Raw genomic sequence first — 14,313 nt, 5'->3', positions numbered from 1 at the left:
GGAGCAGAGCTCTCCTGAAGGTGCTGGAGGACCAGAACTTGTGCCAAAGGCAAACAGCGTGGTGCTATCTGTCCGGGTTTTACTTTTAACTAGCTATTTTATTTAATAACTCTTTTTTTTCTCTAGAATTGGTTTTTCCTCCTTTTCCGCAGATTTATTCATTTCAGGGGTCTTGCAGATACGACTGAGGCTCCCGAAATGTGAGCTAATTAGATATTTATCTTTGCGTATGTGATGTAATAAAGGTGGCTGATTTTTAGGATTTAATGTGTTTATAACAAAAATGGACAAAAATAACACAGCATTTTTTGTGAGGTACCTCTGCAAGTTGGAAAGATGTTCTCCAATTTGTGGATGGAAGTAGAAGTCACTCATTTTATGAGTGGTTAAAAAAGGCACCAAACTTACTAGAATACTACCACCTAGTGGAGGCTGCCCCTATTGTAAAATATAAGAATAGCTGGGGTTATTTCAGTGAATGTAGGGAAAATATTAAACGTTTAGCTCATCTGAGTGATAGTGTCAACTGCTTCTACAGCATTCATTTCCAGTGCTCTGTTTGTGCTAGTTTTGAGAATTATTTATGTGATGGGTTTTCTAACACTTCTCTTGGGATCTCAGGAATGTTTGGCAATAAACGCTTGCTTTAAGGTCACAAAATAATTTCCACTGCAACACCCTATTTTATGTAATAACTCTTTTTCACATCTCAAGCTCTGGTCTGTATTCCATCTTAGTTCCAAAAAAAAAAAAAAAAACACACCCAGAACAGAATCAAACCGGCAACTTCCCTGCCTTGATCTGTATCTGCTCTTTTATCTGAAACTTTCCATGTTCAGTGTCTCTGTTGATAGTTTTGTTAGTGTATGCAGGAAAGTAAATTACTCTTCCTTTTCTTTCTTTCTTGCAATCTTTGAAAGATTAGATTCTGACTAGGCTGTCTGAAAGCTACAGCTTGAATTATAAATAGACTTTAGCAAAATAGACTTTTCTTTCCACAGTTTGGAGGAAAAATGATTTTGGCTACAACTATATAGTAGTTTCTTTCATGCAGGAGAAAAAGGTTTTGCATTCTAAGATGGAGACCTTGAGGTTTTGCTTATGAATATCTCGCCTGAGACGTTCATTTTTTCCCAGAACTTTCAGAGGCAGCAGCTGAGCTTCATTCAGTTGCTTCATGTTGCCTTCCTCCTTATATCCTTACATCCCTGGTTGTCTCTTCTCTCTCTTTTACAGTTCCCTGCTATACGTTCTTTGACTCTTGTGTCAAAGCTGGTGTCAGACTTGGTGTCATCAAATAGTGTCATCTTCTCACTCTTGCTTGTGAAACTTCAGAGGAATAACACCAAGTAGAGTGATCTATGACAAAGTTATGTGTGCTGCCAGCCTTCTCCTAAATTGAGTTTTGGTGGCTGAAAAAGTGGAAAGAAAATAAAGGGTAGGGGCTTTTGCAAGGGGGCTCTCTGCTCTTGTCCTCTGGACTTACTATTGCACCATTTGGAATATTCTTTGGAAGTAGGCTTTTAGGACCAGAACTATCTGCCTGAGGTGTAAATATTTGTGGGATGACAAACAGGTTGGAAAGTGTTTTGCAATCTTACTAAGTGAAAGATGGAAAAGGGTGAAAGAAATAGAAGGCCTTTCCTGCGCACCCTGCCTTCCTCGTTTCCAAGTGGTTGCTCTGTCCGCATCGTGAATTAGTGAAATTCTGGAGCCGTAAATTCTGGAAACAAGAATTACTAGTCTGAGTGGAGCTTGGTGTGTTTGGAGGGTTGTTTGGCCAGATCTGAAGGCTCAGTCAAAATCCTCCTCCCAGTGTAAGGAATGGTCTAGTCTACTGGAGCTGTGTGGCCAGCTGGGTTTTCCGTTGCTGTAGCTATTACACAGGTAAGCTGGAAAAACAGTAGTATAGACCAAGCCTAAACTCCATCGGAGCGGATAAGAGTAGATGCCAGTGCTAGACTTCCCTTGCAGTGTGGGAGGAATCCCAGAAGGGACCCGACGTGGCTGTCCCTGTGACAGTCGTGTTTCCTACATGCCTTCCTGACTCCCTTGCTGCTGTTCCAGTTTGTCTGCAGCAGAGCAGGGTTGCTTCTCACCCATCCCCAAATAGTCAGGTTTTGTGCAAAGCAGATAGCTTTTTTACCAGCTGTGAAACCAATCACACAGGTTGGGGGTAACCAACCACAGAGTAGCTCAGCTAGTCAGGAATTGCCATTTTATGATATGCATGAAGTTTCATAAGGGGCCTGTGAAACTCTTTCTTAAAAAAGAAAAAAACAGCAGGTCTAGTTTGTGCAGGTAAGAAAGAAGAGCACTTACCCAGGCATGTACCCATTTTAACACATTGCTGCCTAAATTTGTATCTGCATTTTGAAGGTATTCCTTCAGTGGCGGCGAGCCAGTTTGGGAAGAGAACATGCATGTGTGTATCTGTGCTCTTGGCGCCCAGAGTGGTCTTTGCCATTCATGAATGCCTCTTGTTTTAAACTTCAAGTTCATTTTCTTGATGTCAGCCTCGTTCGCTTAGTTATGCTAGTAAGGCGATGTCGTTTATCTGTAGGCCACCTATCCCTTGGATTGTATCTCTCTTGCACAGAAAAATGTAATCGTGGCCCCACCTCTCAAGGGCAGAATAACAGCGGAGAAAGGGTCCCAGGGTACGATGGAGAGAAAATTCAAAAGGTAAAAAGGGGATAGAGATTGGATGTGATTAACTGAAGGATGAGTAAACTGTAGGAAAAATGACTATTGGAAATACTGGAAGTAGGATAAGGAAAACTTAACAAAAATAAGGGAAAAAAAGGGAATTCATTCAGAGCAGGTGCTCTCTATACATGTTGAACTTAGAAGTTGATGTGAGTGTTGCACTTGGGTGTTTTAAAACAAAGCTTTCTAGTTTTGGCTTGCTCTTCTTGAGCTAATTCCCTTTTGAGTACCACTGATGCATTTTCCCCCTTTTTTTGCTCCTGATACTTCCTGTTTGAAAAGCCAACGTATTCTGCATCCGCTGCCTTGCATTTGGACAGCAAAGAGTTCACAAAACACCACTCTTGAGATGATGAAGTAGGGTCCCTCCATCTTGGACTCCTCATGCCCTTCACTCCTCTCCGTCCTAACAGAGGACATCATTGGCCCGTGCCCTGCTCCCTAATGAAAACCCCCCTCCTCACTTCACTTGTAGTCGTCTTTTATTGGTCTAGCGTGTGTTTGCTCATGGGAGTGTTCCCAGCAGTCCCAGCGTTTCTGATCTTGCTGGCTTGGCTAGCTGGGAGATGTCTCCCACCTTGCTGGGGGTGAGTCCTGGCTCCCGGCCCACCAACTGAAACAGCCATGGCAGCCAGGGTAGGTGCTTTCTGTCGGTGCAGCTTCAAGATCTTTGCGCCTCAGAGCCACTTCACTGCTCCAATTTTGTCTTTTTGTCTGTTGTTCCCACGTGTTTCTCTGCTGGTAGTAACCATAGGCTGCTGGGATGGAAACTCCTCTGCCCTGTCATTTGCCTCCTGTCTTGCCATACCCTAAATGAAGCCATGATTATGTGGTCGCTTCAGTCCAACATAAATCCACACTCTGATGAATAAGATCTAGTTTTCTGTGCAGTTATGTGGATGTTTGGGCCAGGAAAGGGTTGGGGCAGGAGTGGGTGGCCAGGGAAGGGCAAGGTACCCTTTCGGGAGCAGTCTGGAGTCAGATAGACTGTGATTTCATCCTTTCTTTCTTCCAAACTCTGAGGCAGAGATGAGGCATTTCTAGTGAGACGGAGGTGTGCCTCCGAAACGTGTGGAAGCAGAAGACAGGCTGTGATGTATGTGCCATAACTCTTAGCGCTTCTCATTGCGGGTTTGTTGTTGTTTCTTTTGTACATTGCAAATCCAGCACTACATTACTTAAATTTTAGGGCTTTCAAGCATAATTGCTTCCGGTGAGCTTGACGAAGAGGGTAGGGTTGAAATAGACCCAGCCACTAAAGGCTAGACTGGGTTAAGAAGTCTGCCGAAACAGAGATCCAAATGCGGATGAATGGCTCATATAATCCATAAGAAGTGTTTCCTTTTTAAAAACGTTTCACCCGTATACGTATGGCCTGGATTTGGCGTTCTGAATTTGCTCCCTTGCCTACAACATCAGCCACAAGACCCTGCTACCTGCATGTAACCAAGCACAGTTTTTGTGAGCCCCACTTCTAATATGTGGCTATCTTACGTTTCTTTGAGGTGTAGAGCAGTGCTTCCCCTTAATTATTTTGCTCTGCCATTTCAGCTTGATTTCTAGAAAGGAGCTCTTTTGTTTATAATAACTTTCTTTTAATTTTTGCCCTTAATATATCCAACAGATGAGCAGTGTGTCAAAATACAGAATTCAAATGCAAATTTATAGGACGCTTGTAGGCGACCTCTCTTTTCAGATGCCTGCATCCTGAAATTCTCTAGCATTATGCACACATTATGGCTCATTTGCATGCTTTAGTGGGTGGATAATTAGATGAGCAATGAACTTTGTGGAAAACTTGTGTAACTCAGTGTCTCTGTAAACTGATCTGTTTTGATTAAAAGATGAGTTTTTGTTTTGTTTTGTTCTGTTTTTTTTTTGACAAGTCACTTCCCCTTTCTTCCCTCCTCCCTCTACCAAAAAAAAAAAAAGCGTATCAAGGATTATGCTCTCTTAAGTGGCCGTACACAATTGCTGGAAACACTGCTTAGCTTTGACATTTCTTTAATGGCCATGTATTATCACTTGTGCAAGGAGATGGGGTCAATGCAGGCTATGTTGTAAGAATAAGTTTCAAACTACTAAATGTTTGAGAACTACCTTCTTATCTTCTGTAATTACTCCTTGCTTCTGAAAGACTAGTAATAGGAAATTTAGGCAGCTCTGAGACAAGCACATGTTGTGCTCTTTATGTCAGCTGGAGAACTTGAACTGTCCTACTAGAGTTTCTAAATCCTTATAGTTGCTAAGCAGCTACTGGGCTTGCACTTAAATGCAAAAATGCCTGTTAGCTGTGCAGTGCTTTGGCTGCGTGCTGTCAACAAGAGGGGAGTGGGGGAGAGGACTTAAAGCAAGGAAAGGTTCAACTTTCAGAAAGCACGACTTGCTAAGCTCATGTCCTGGAACAGTTGCTGGAAAGTGGCACCGGGGATGCAGTTACATGCCATGCCTCATTGTCAGCTTTAGCCTCTAGATCCACTCCAGCTTATTTCCTATTTACACATAACTATTTGTATAGAACTTGGAAGAGGTACAGCTCTGCCCCTTTGTTTGCCTTAAATGCGTTATCTGTTTTACTTTTTCGAACACATGTTATGTCTTCAGCAATGTTAATGCAACAAACTGATAAGAGCAGGGAGGAGGTCGTTGAGATGGACATCTTAGGTATTCTTTACCTGCTTGTTGGAGGAATTGTGAAACAGTGAGGGATGCTATTTATTGCATCTTTGTCTTGTATTTCGGTTCCAATGTGGTATCAAATAGTGTATGGCAAAGGCCCAAGTGGACAAACTTCTCTGCCTTTTTTTCGGCTTATATGATGTATGACCGACTGTTTTTGACTGTACTTTGTGTTATTGTCTGTGATAACTTTTAACTTTTAAACATTCCCTTTGAAAAACATTTCTAGCTACTTACAGTTTCTAAGCTAGCTTTATTAATGTATATGGCTTCCATCTATATCTATGTTAATATATGAGTTTATAAATAATACATCCATGTATCTTTGGTGCAGGGCATTTTTAGGGTTAGTGAGCTCAATTCATCATCTTCAGTGTCTCAGCATTTTGTGTTCTCTGGTAAAAGTGATAATACCACACTTCAAGAATCTATCTTAAGAATGCAGCTGTATTTTGGAAGAGAAGGCATTTGGTTACACGCTTCTAATGATCTTGTTAATTGGGATCTCTGGTGTTTTGATCTCTTTTCAGTGTAAGTTACTCTTTTGGGACATAGATTGCAAAACAGGCATTGAGGAACTTGATCAGAGGCAATGCCTATAACTCTGTGTGAAGCCTTGTGGAAAGACATGCTGATCATTGTGACTTAGTGGAGGGTGTCCCACTGAAAACTTCTCTCTTGTTTGCTTACAGACAGCCAGTCTGAGGCGGAGACACTAGCTACAGCAAATGAAGTGTTGGACCTGACCTCCTGCGAGAAGGAACAGCCAGAGGAAGTAACAGAGCTACCAGAGAGTGAATGCAGTCCCAAGAAGGAGCAAAAGGCTGACTCTCCTCCAGGAGAAGAGGATGCAGAAGAAAAAGCAGATGAATATGAAGAGGGCCCTGAGGAAGATTCTGTGAGTAATAAAAGTCTTGACCTCAATTTTGCCAGCAAATTAATGGACTTCAAGCTGGCAGAGAACGACCAGAGTGCAGGCAGCAGTTCACAGACTGAAAAGAAACATGCCTGTGACGTTTGCGGCAAAACCTTCAAGTTTGCTGGCACTCTTAGCCGTCACAAAAAGGCCCACACTCGTGAGGACAGAAAGGATGAAAGAAGCAGCGAGGATGAAAGCAAAAGCGTCCAGGATGATGCAGGAGGTCCCCTGATGCAGGACTCTGGTCCTGACCCGGAAGAGTCTCCGATAGACTTGAAGGTGGTGGAGTCTCCTGTGGACTGTGAGGCAATAGGAAAGGAGAATGAAGAGAGTGAAAGCATCTCTGAGGGGGAAGGCACAGAAAGAAAGTCCAGTGAGAAGAGCAGTGATGACAAAAAACCAAAGACTGATGGGGCTAAGAGTACTGCAAAAGCAGACAAAAGAAAGAAAGTCTGTACTGTGTGCAACAAGCGTTTCTGGTCTCTGCAAGATTTGACACGACACATGCGGTCTCATACAGGTAAGAGGAGAATTCAGGGCAGAACAAATTACAAGCAGGTCTGTCGCTGAACTTGGGCATCTGCTCTGTGGGTGCGTGATTGCTGCTAGCGCTTGAGGTGGGAGATGCTTTTTCAGTCCTACAAGTACCCTTAAGGTGCCTTCTCTACTCTGATCTTCCATGCTGCATACAAAGCATATTGAGAGAGCAGCAATAGCCAGCACCACCCTATCTTCAGTTCCCAAACCACTTTCCCCTGTGCCTGCTGCAGAATTGGAGGTCAGGGAAAGTATGGAGATACCTATGCAGTTGTCCTGTCCAGTGTCTCACCCCCTTCTTGTTACACGTGCCTGGCTCCACCTCTTCCCGATACTTTTTTGAGCAGTGCAGAATTGTGGCGGTATATGATAGGACTTCATCTGTGAGTGAAAACTGAGAGAGAGAGAGAGAGAGAGAGTCTGTTTTTGTCTGATTATCTGGGCTTGGTACTGGTAATGTGTTGGTGAGCTGCATGACCTGCTGCTTTAGTGAAAGACAAAGCTACATCTGGCATCCTGCTCTCCACTCAGACTTGGACAGAGAAGGATGAATACAGGTAGTAAAATGCTTCTCTGGTGACCTGACTGTGCAGTTAAAATATGTGGGATTGCTTTAGGTGAAATGTGATTTTCAGCAAAGGAGATGAAGTTGTGAGCCAGCTCAAAGGTGAATTATTTGTCCTTATCAATGCGTCCATGATGCATTTCACCTGCAAGTGAAATGGGAAAAGTGGTGCATTTTGATGTTTAATTTTTTTTGGTGGTGCTCTCTGCTGAAGACGATATTTTTGTGCTTAACTGAGGATACAACATTTTTCTGCTGCAATGAAGATGATGTTTAGTAGGTACAGTGAAGAGTGATTTTAAAAGTGCCTTAATCAAACTTTTTACCTGCCTGAATGATAGATGTTGACCTATCCAGTGCAAAACTAACTTGTTTGCTTCTGACTTTGGAGGAGTCAAATCTTGAGCTGAGCCACAAGTAAAACAAGGAGGTGGTCCCATTCTTGTTTCAATTCTTATACTAATTCAGAAGCCTTGGGAAGATTCACATTTCTCAACTATTGAGCTTTACCACCTAAAATGATACACTGTTATGTGCCTTTGGGGGTTGCCCTACCATGTGTTTTAAATGTTTTCATTGTATGCTGAGATATGCAGAACTTGTCAATATGTTTTTGTTTCTCTTTCTTATTTGATGCTGAAGGATATCTCAACCAAGAATATAATGGTGTTGACTAGGAACCTGGATCAGTGCTTCCTCCAAATGCAAGAAACGCAAATACCACCTACTCCCACTGTTTAGTTAAAAGCATTTTCAAAAGAGGATTTTGCCTCAGTACTGTGGGTTGACTCCCCTCCCTCCCTCCCTCCCTCCCACTCATTCAGACATATTTATTGTCAAAATACTGTGTGAGTGTAATATTGCTTATTTTTAGGTTGTGCTGTGTTTTTTTCAAGGATACCTGTGGCAAATTTTTTGACTGCCTTACCTCAGGAGAAGGAACATTGGGGCACGCTGAAGTGCACTGGCAGAGAGTGTGTAAGACATCTCTGGAAATCAGGTTAAAAGTGTTTCCTTTGCGCGGAGCAGGCTGCTCCCCAGAGCTGAGTCGTGGGACGCTCTAGCGCTGCCTTCCCGAACGGGGCCAGGATGAGCCACGACCCTATGCCGTGCTGTTCGGAGCCTAGTGGTGTACGGGCAAAGGCTCTCTCTTCCAAAAGCTCCTGGCACACAGGTGTATTCCCATGTGAAGGCCTTTTTACCACCCAAAGCGTGGTTGTAACTGAGCAATTAACCCCACCAGTTAACCCCACCCCACGTGTCTTGTTCTGTATGTCCATTGGCACAAGATGATACCTTGATGGAATTGCACCATTGAACAGTCTTTTAATAGCTCCAAACAGAAACACAAGATGAAACAATGAGGGTGGGATCTTCCATTCATCAGGGCAATAGGGCAGCACCCGCATATGCCACCTTGGGCTGTTGCCCGGGTGTATTCTTTGCTCCTTGGGAGGCTGGGGGAGTTTTGTCTGTGGGGCAGTGGCTGCTTTGTTTTTCCATGAGCTAATGCTTAGGAAAGTATTCAAGCATTTCAGGTGCAAAAAGCCATTCTGAGATCAGAGCAAACTACCCGTTGATTACTAGATTACTGCATGGGATGCCTGCAGCTGTTCTGCAGCTTAGTGTTGCAAGGTAGGAGGAAGAATTTTGTACTGAGTAGCGTTTCTCAAACAGGCCTAAAGCAGCTTCTCAGGTGCTTTCACATATAGTTCTTATCAGAAATCCACGTAAAACATCAGCTGCCTGAAGAACACAAACAGCTTTGTAAATAAAATCCCAAGGCGTATGTTTTTCATTTGGTCGGTACACCTACCTTGTCCTATGGAAGCCTGACAAATCTAGGTCCTTTAGCTGGCTCTTTGTTTCCATTCTGAAACTTAGTGACATGGTCATTCTGCTTCACGAGAAGATGGCATTTTCTCGTATCAAGGGTAATTCTTGACAGCTTCCGTTATGCTTAGTTAAGAGGCTTGTGTGTTTCCTACTTACCCGTCTGTCCGCATGTAAGAGAAAAAGAGATGTTTTCTCCCGTGCTGTTTGATTTGATTTTTCAATGCTGTTGACCCCAACTATCTGCACATTGTCATTATCCTTGCATTTCAAACCGTTTCTCTCTCCATACCGGGAGCTGAGCGGTGGTGAGGAACACCCTTGGGGGGGTTGCCAGGCAAGCTGCGGTAGCAGCGCAGGCGGCTGGTTTTGCAAATGCTTTTAAGCTCCAGAGGACGACTGCAAACTTCTTCCAGAAAAGTTGCTGACGGAACGAGGTGGGATGCTAACAAGCACCTGGGGCTTGCTGCCTTCCTCCCTGCTTAGTGTAGGGCCACGTCAGGTTTGTAGAAATCTCAAGACAGTTCTCGTTTTTTCATTTGTGCTCCAGGATTTGTGTGTATACTTCCTGGCATACTGTGAGCTGTTTTGATAGTATAGAAATACAAAATTTGCATAAATGCAACACCCAAGTTTAGTAAAGCTACTGAATTTCGAAAGTCTCGAGCATCTTGGTCTGCTTGAAATGAGAGAGCAGTGCATTTATGATATTACAGCTGACTTGGAATTTTAATTCTCTTCTAGGTGAGAGACCATACAAGTGTCAAACCTGTGAACGGACCTTCACTCTGAAACATAGCCTGGTTCGCCACCAGCGCATACACCAGAAAGTCAAAAACGCTCGAAACCACGGGAAGGAGAGTGACAAGGAGGAGACCCAGTCGAGGTGTGGAGAAGACAGCGAAAATGAGTCTAGCCACAGCGGCACTAATCCCATCTCAGAAAACGAGTGCGACTCCGCTGCGGGCATTGGTAGCCATTCGTCTATCACAAGAAGCCGAAAAGAGTCCCTGGCTGGCGCAGCCAAGGACTCTCTTGGCAGAGAGGAGAGGCCGAGCGGGCGAACGGCCAGCACCGGCCTTGCGGAGCCCAGCAAGAACGCACAGAAACCGCCAGCGAAAGACCAGGAACCTCGGGGTGGCTCCGACCACGAGAGGCCGTCGGGGTTCATTCAAGACTTGCTGGAGATGCACAACAAAAAATCTCCCATGAATCACATTCTTGCCTCTGCAGACAGTGCACCTCAGCTCTTGGGGGTTGAATGACTTGCTCAGAGGTTGGACCCGGCCCAGCACACGAACGAAAGCCAGCAGAGCAAGGTTTTTGGAGTCTTGTTTTGGAAGAGCAGCCTACAGCTGTGGGGAGAGTATGGCAGACTGGATGCAGTGCCATATGCCTTTCAGTATAATAATGCAAGAGACTACAGTATATACTGATTTGAGTGCCTTACTACTTTATTAGATCTTTTGGTATCATAGATTTTTTTCAAAAATGATTTTTTTTTTTTAATATTTTAATGAATTATTTGGAGAGGACCTTTTTCATTTAAGCATTAATGTTACCTTTTGTATTGGTGTGTGTGAGCTTGTTCTTGTATATCTGTGATAGTCGCTGTGTTTGTTCTCTGAGCTGGAAATGGGGGCAGTGGGGTGGGAGGCCCTTGGATACCACAGCCAATAACTGGAAGAAAATTATGTGAATTTCATACAAAATAGTCAGAGGAAAAGCAGAGGGGATGTTGATCTTCTTTTATTTTTTATTTTTTTCTCTCAGTAGAGGTTCTTGCGTTTGCCACATGGTGGAGCATTAAGTCTGTTCCAGACATGAACAACATGGCAGTTGAAGGTGTTCAGAGTGGTTCAAGCCAAAAGCAGGAAACACGAAGAGTTTCAACCTCATACTTGTTTCCACTTTTCAGCATTAGAAATGGTGTTCTAGCTACTAGGGTTTTTTTCTGGCCATTGTGGACTGAAGTGCGTATACAGAGAAGAGTTACATAGCAACGTAACCTATGGAAATTATGCACCCGCTGTTATATATGTTTGATTTGCTTCAGTATATTATTATTATTTTATTATTATTTTATAAATTCATCAGTTCGCTTGTCTCTGCAGTCAGCAGAAACCAATGGGCAATATTTGCCCACGCAGATGTATAATGCAGCTTGGATCCCCTCTTTAAATGTTTTTGACTTAAGCTTTCACTTACTCCTCTTCTTATGTTGCAGCTCTTCTACTGTACTTTAAGTGGACCCCTTCCTCTGACCGGAGAGTCAAATGTAGGCCAGCAAGCTATCATCACACATGTACAGGGGAACATCTCACGCATGGTGGGGTGTGCGTGTGGGTGTGCGTGTGGGTGGGTGGGTGTGGGTGTGGGTGTGTGCGCGCATGTGTTGTGGGGGGGGCCTGGGAGAAGAAGTGTGTGAGAGAGGGGTCATGGCAGGACCCTCCGAGTGTGTAAGAAAGGCACTGCAAATACTATATTAATCTTGTTGCAGTCACATCAGTGACAACGTGTGTTACTTAAAGGGCAAAGTTATTCAGTCTTCCAGTTGAAAGAAAGCAAGAAAGAAATGCGAGCCTTACCGTGATCTTGCTACTGTCATGTTCTAGAGCAAGAAAATACTACTGGTAATAAAACTACAGATATAAGACATGTTAAAAAATAAATAAAATAAATTAAAAAAAAATTCTTCCTGAGATTTTGGGGTTGATGCTTGAAGACTTGAGGTGTGTGTCTAAATTTCATATCAATAATGTAACCCCTTTAATGCTGGGAGTTGGACTTTCTCCATATGGCTCCTGTTGCCGGCAACAGGTGACACTCCAGCCACCAATATTTAAGGGGTTAAGCAAAATGTATCCTACTGTAGCTGTGCATTCTTAGGAGTGCTCAGCATTTTTGTCGTTGTTTTTGTTGTCGTTTTTGTTGTTTGTTAATTGTCCTTCAGTCATGACCTCTGGGACAGACAGAGCCATACTAGCATTGCCGGAGCCTCACTGTGCTATTCCACCACTTCAGCCCCTGCAGCCCGCACTGTGATCCTCCCTTCCCCTGCAGAACTGCTTTTCCTGCTTTCATCAGACATGGAGGAAGTGGGCCTCAAACCCATTCTATATTATATAATATATATCTATATATATCTATATATATATTAAAAGTTCTCCAAAAAGTTCTGGAGACTGAAATCTAGCTGTCCAGAATTCAAAGGAAGAAAAACGTTCTTGAGTAATATTCTTGCAAATAGAATAAGAAAAAATGGTTGAGGTATATGTGATTTCTATTTTTTTTTTTTTTAATAGGGATGTATGAACCAGTTCAGAAACAAACTTAACTTCAGATAGGTGAACAAATCAGAACCAATGATTCATTTAAAACTCTACCCAGGTGCATTCTACTTAATTAAAACCAGTTCACACATCCCTTAAATTGTTATTACTATTATAATTATAATAATAATAATTATTATTATTTTGGGTATTTTTTGGTTTTTGTTGTTTTTTTTGTTGTTTTGTTTTGTTTCTTTTGCAACTCTCCACACTAAACTGCGCAATACTGTGGGGGAGAAGCCATTACTAAACTATATGCTGCAGAACAATGTAGCAAGTAATTAATTCCCAGCAGCCTGCCGGGACATCTGCTAGCAATAATCACTATTGATTTAAAGCTTTATTTAGCCTTTATCTATATCCTAGTAGAGTATAAGGTCTTGCCACATTTTATTGACATTTTTATTAGTTGAGTTTGACTGAGAACTGTTGCTGTTGTTGGGTTTTTTGTTTCCCCTCCTCCCCCAATATTAAACTGTGAAATTTATAATGTGTTTAAACTATGGGTGAATCTTAGGCTTTAGTTTGCATGTTCAGCTAATTTGTCTCTATACAATTTTTGTTTGAATCTTTTTATTTTTTCCTCTCTCAGGGCTTTTACAAAAAACAAAAAACAAAAAAAAAAAAAGGATCTTCTGAAATTCTTTTGCCTGAGTTGCAATGGACTAAACATTGAGATAATTCAATCACTACATTAAGCACTTGACTGTGAAAGCGCGCCAAAAAAAAAAAAAAAAAAGGAAAAAGAATAAAAAAGAGAGAACCTTGTTTGAGGCTATTCTGAAATAACTTTTCGGGGCTATATGACAGTCTGATTCCATTTGCAGAATGATTCATAGTTTTCTCTCTTCTCTGTGTGTCTCCTTTCTATCCTCTCTCTATCCACGAAGGAAGTTTAATCCTAGTGATTTCATCCCATGCAGGAAACAGTAATAAATGTGTAGAATTCATATTTTTCTAAAGGGAACTTAAACTGCTGCTACGAATTGTGTACAAGACTGGTTTATGCCACATGAACAGAGAATCACACATTTGTTTTGGTACTTTTATTCCTCTTTTTATTCAGTTGTACAGTACTTCCAAATTCAAAATAAAAGTAAAAGTTGTTCTGTATCAAACCATCTAAGCAATAAAATGTTATATTTAAAAATTATAGGTTACAAAATGGACGTGGCTCTTCTTGTGGGTTTGTTGTAACTTGCTTTCAAACTTTCCTATGAGAGGACAACATACCAACCAGAGTTTGTCTGTGTAAATAGTATTACTGTTTCTCTTCCTTCAGTTGGACTGAGTTTGAATTGGAGATAGTTGTAGCACTTTGAAGGTTCATGTTCCATTTGCCATGCGGTTTTCTGGTAGTCAAAACCCTTTGAAATGGTGCTTTTCTGTAATTGCAGTTTCTTAAAGCAGCAACTGAAGACAGAAAAAAAGTACATTGGTGCTGATGTTCCTGTGCAGGTGTTAGGCCAGAGTTCTTTGTCCTTTTTTTCTTTTTACTTTTTTTTTTTTTTTATCGTAGCCCCATGATCACATAAGTGAGTGTCTTTCTTATGGCACATTGTGGTGATTAACAATATATCAGTAATTTTCTGTATAAATGAAGTAAGTTTTTGCCATTATAGTTTTATTTTTGCATAAATGTATATGGCTGTGAAATCTCCAGGATGTATTTGAAAGCCACATGCATGTGTCAAAAAAAGAAATCCTTTGTTTTAGCTTGTTGGAGCCGCCTTAGTTGC

General features: G+C 42.1%; 1 protein-coding gene across 16 annotated transcripts in view; it reads left to right on the top strand.

Moving 5' to 3' along the window:
• Window positions 1-13,741, top strand: part of RREB1 (ras responsive element binding protein 1) — a 127,714-nt gene extending 113,973 nt beyond the window's left edge. For all 16 annotated transcript variants that reach the window (XM_068931909.1, XM_068931921.1, XM_068931911.1 and 13 more), the window contains 2 exons: window positions 6,081-6,827; window positions 9,987-13,741. In XM_068931909.1, coding sequence (XP_068788010.1) covers window positions 6,081-6,827; window positions 9,987-10,507 — 1,268 coding nt within the window. In that variant the 3' untranslated portion in view covers window positions 10,508-13,741. The remainder of the gene's footprint in view (window positions 1-6,080; window positions 6,828-9,986) is intronic.
• Window positions 13,742-14,313: the final 572 nt, after the last annotated feature.

The sequence above is a fragment of the Struthio camelus genome, chromosome 2 (genome assembly GCF_040807025.1).
Source record: "Struthio camelus isolate bStrCam1 chromosome 2, bStrCam1.hap1, whole genome shotgun sequence".
Taxonomy (NCBI): Eukaryota; Metazoa; Chordata; class Aves; order Struthioniformes; family Struthionidae; genus Struthio; species Struthio camelus.
The sequence above is the reverse complement of the archived record's forward strand: the minus strand, read 5'-3'. Positions and strand labels throughout refer to the sequence as shown.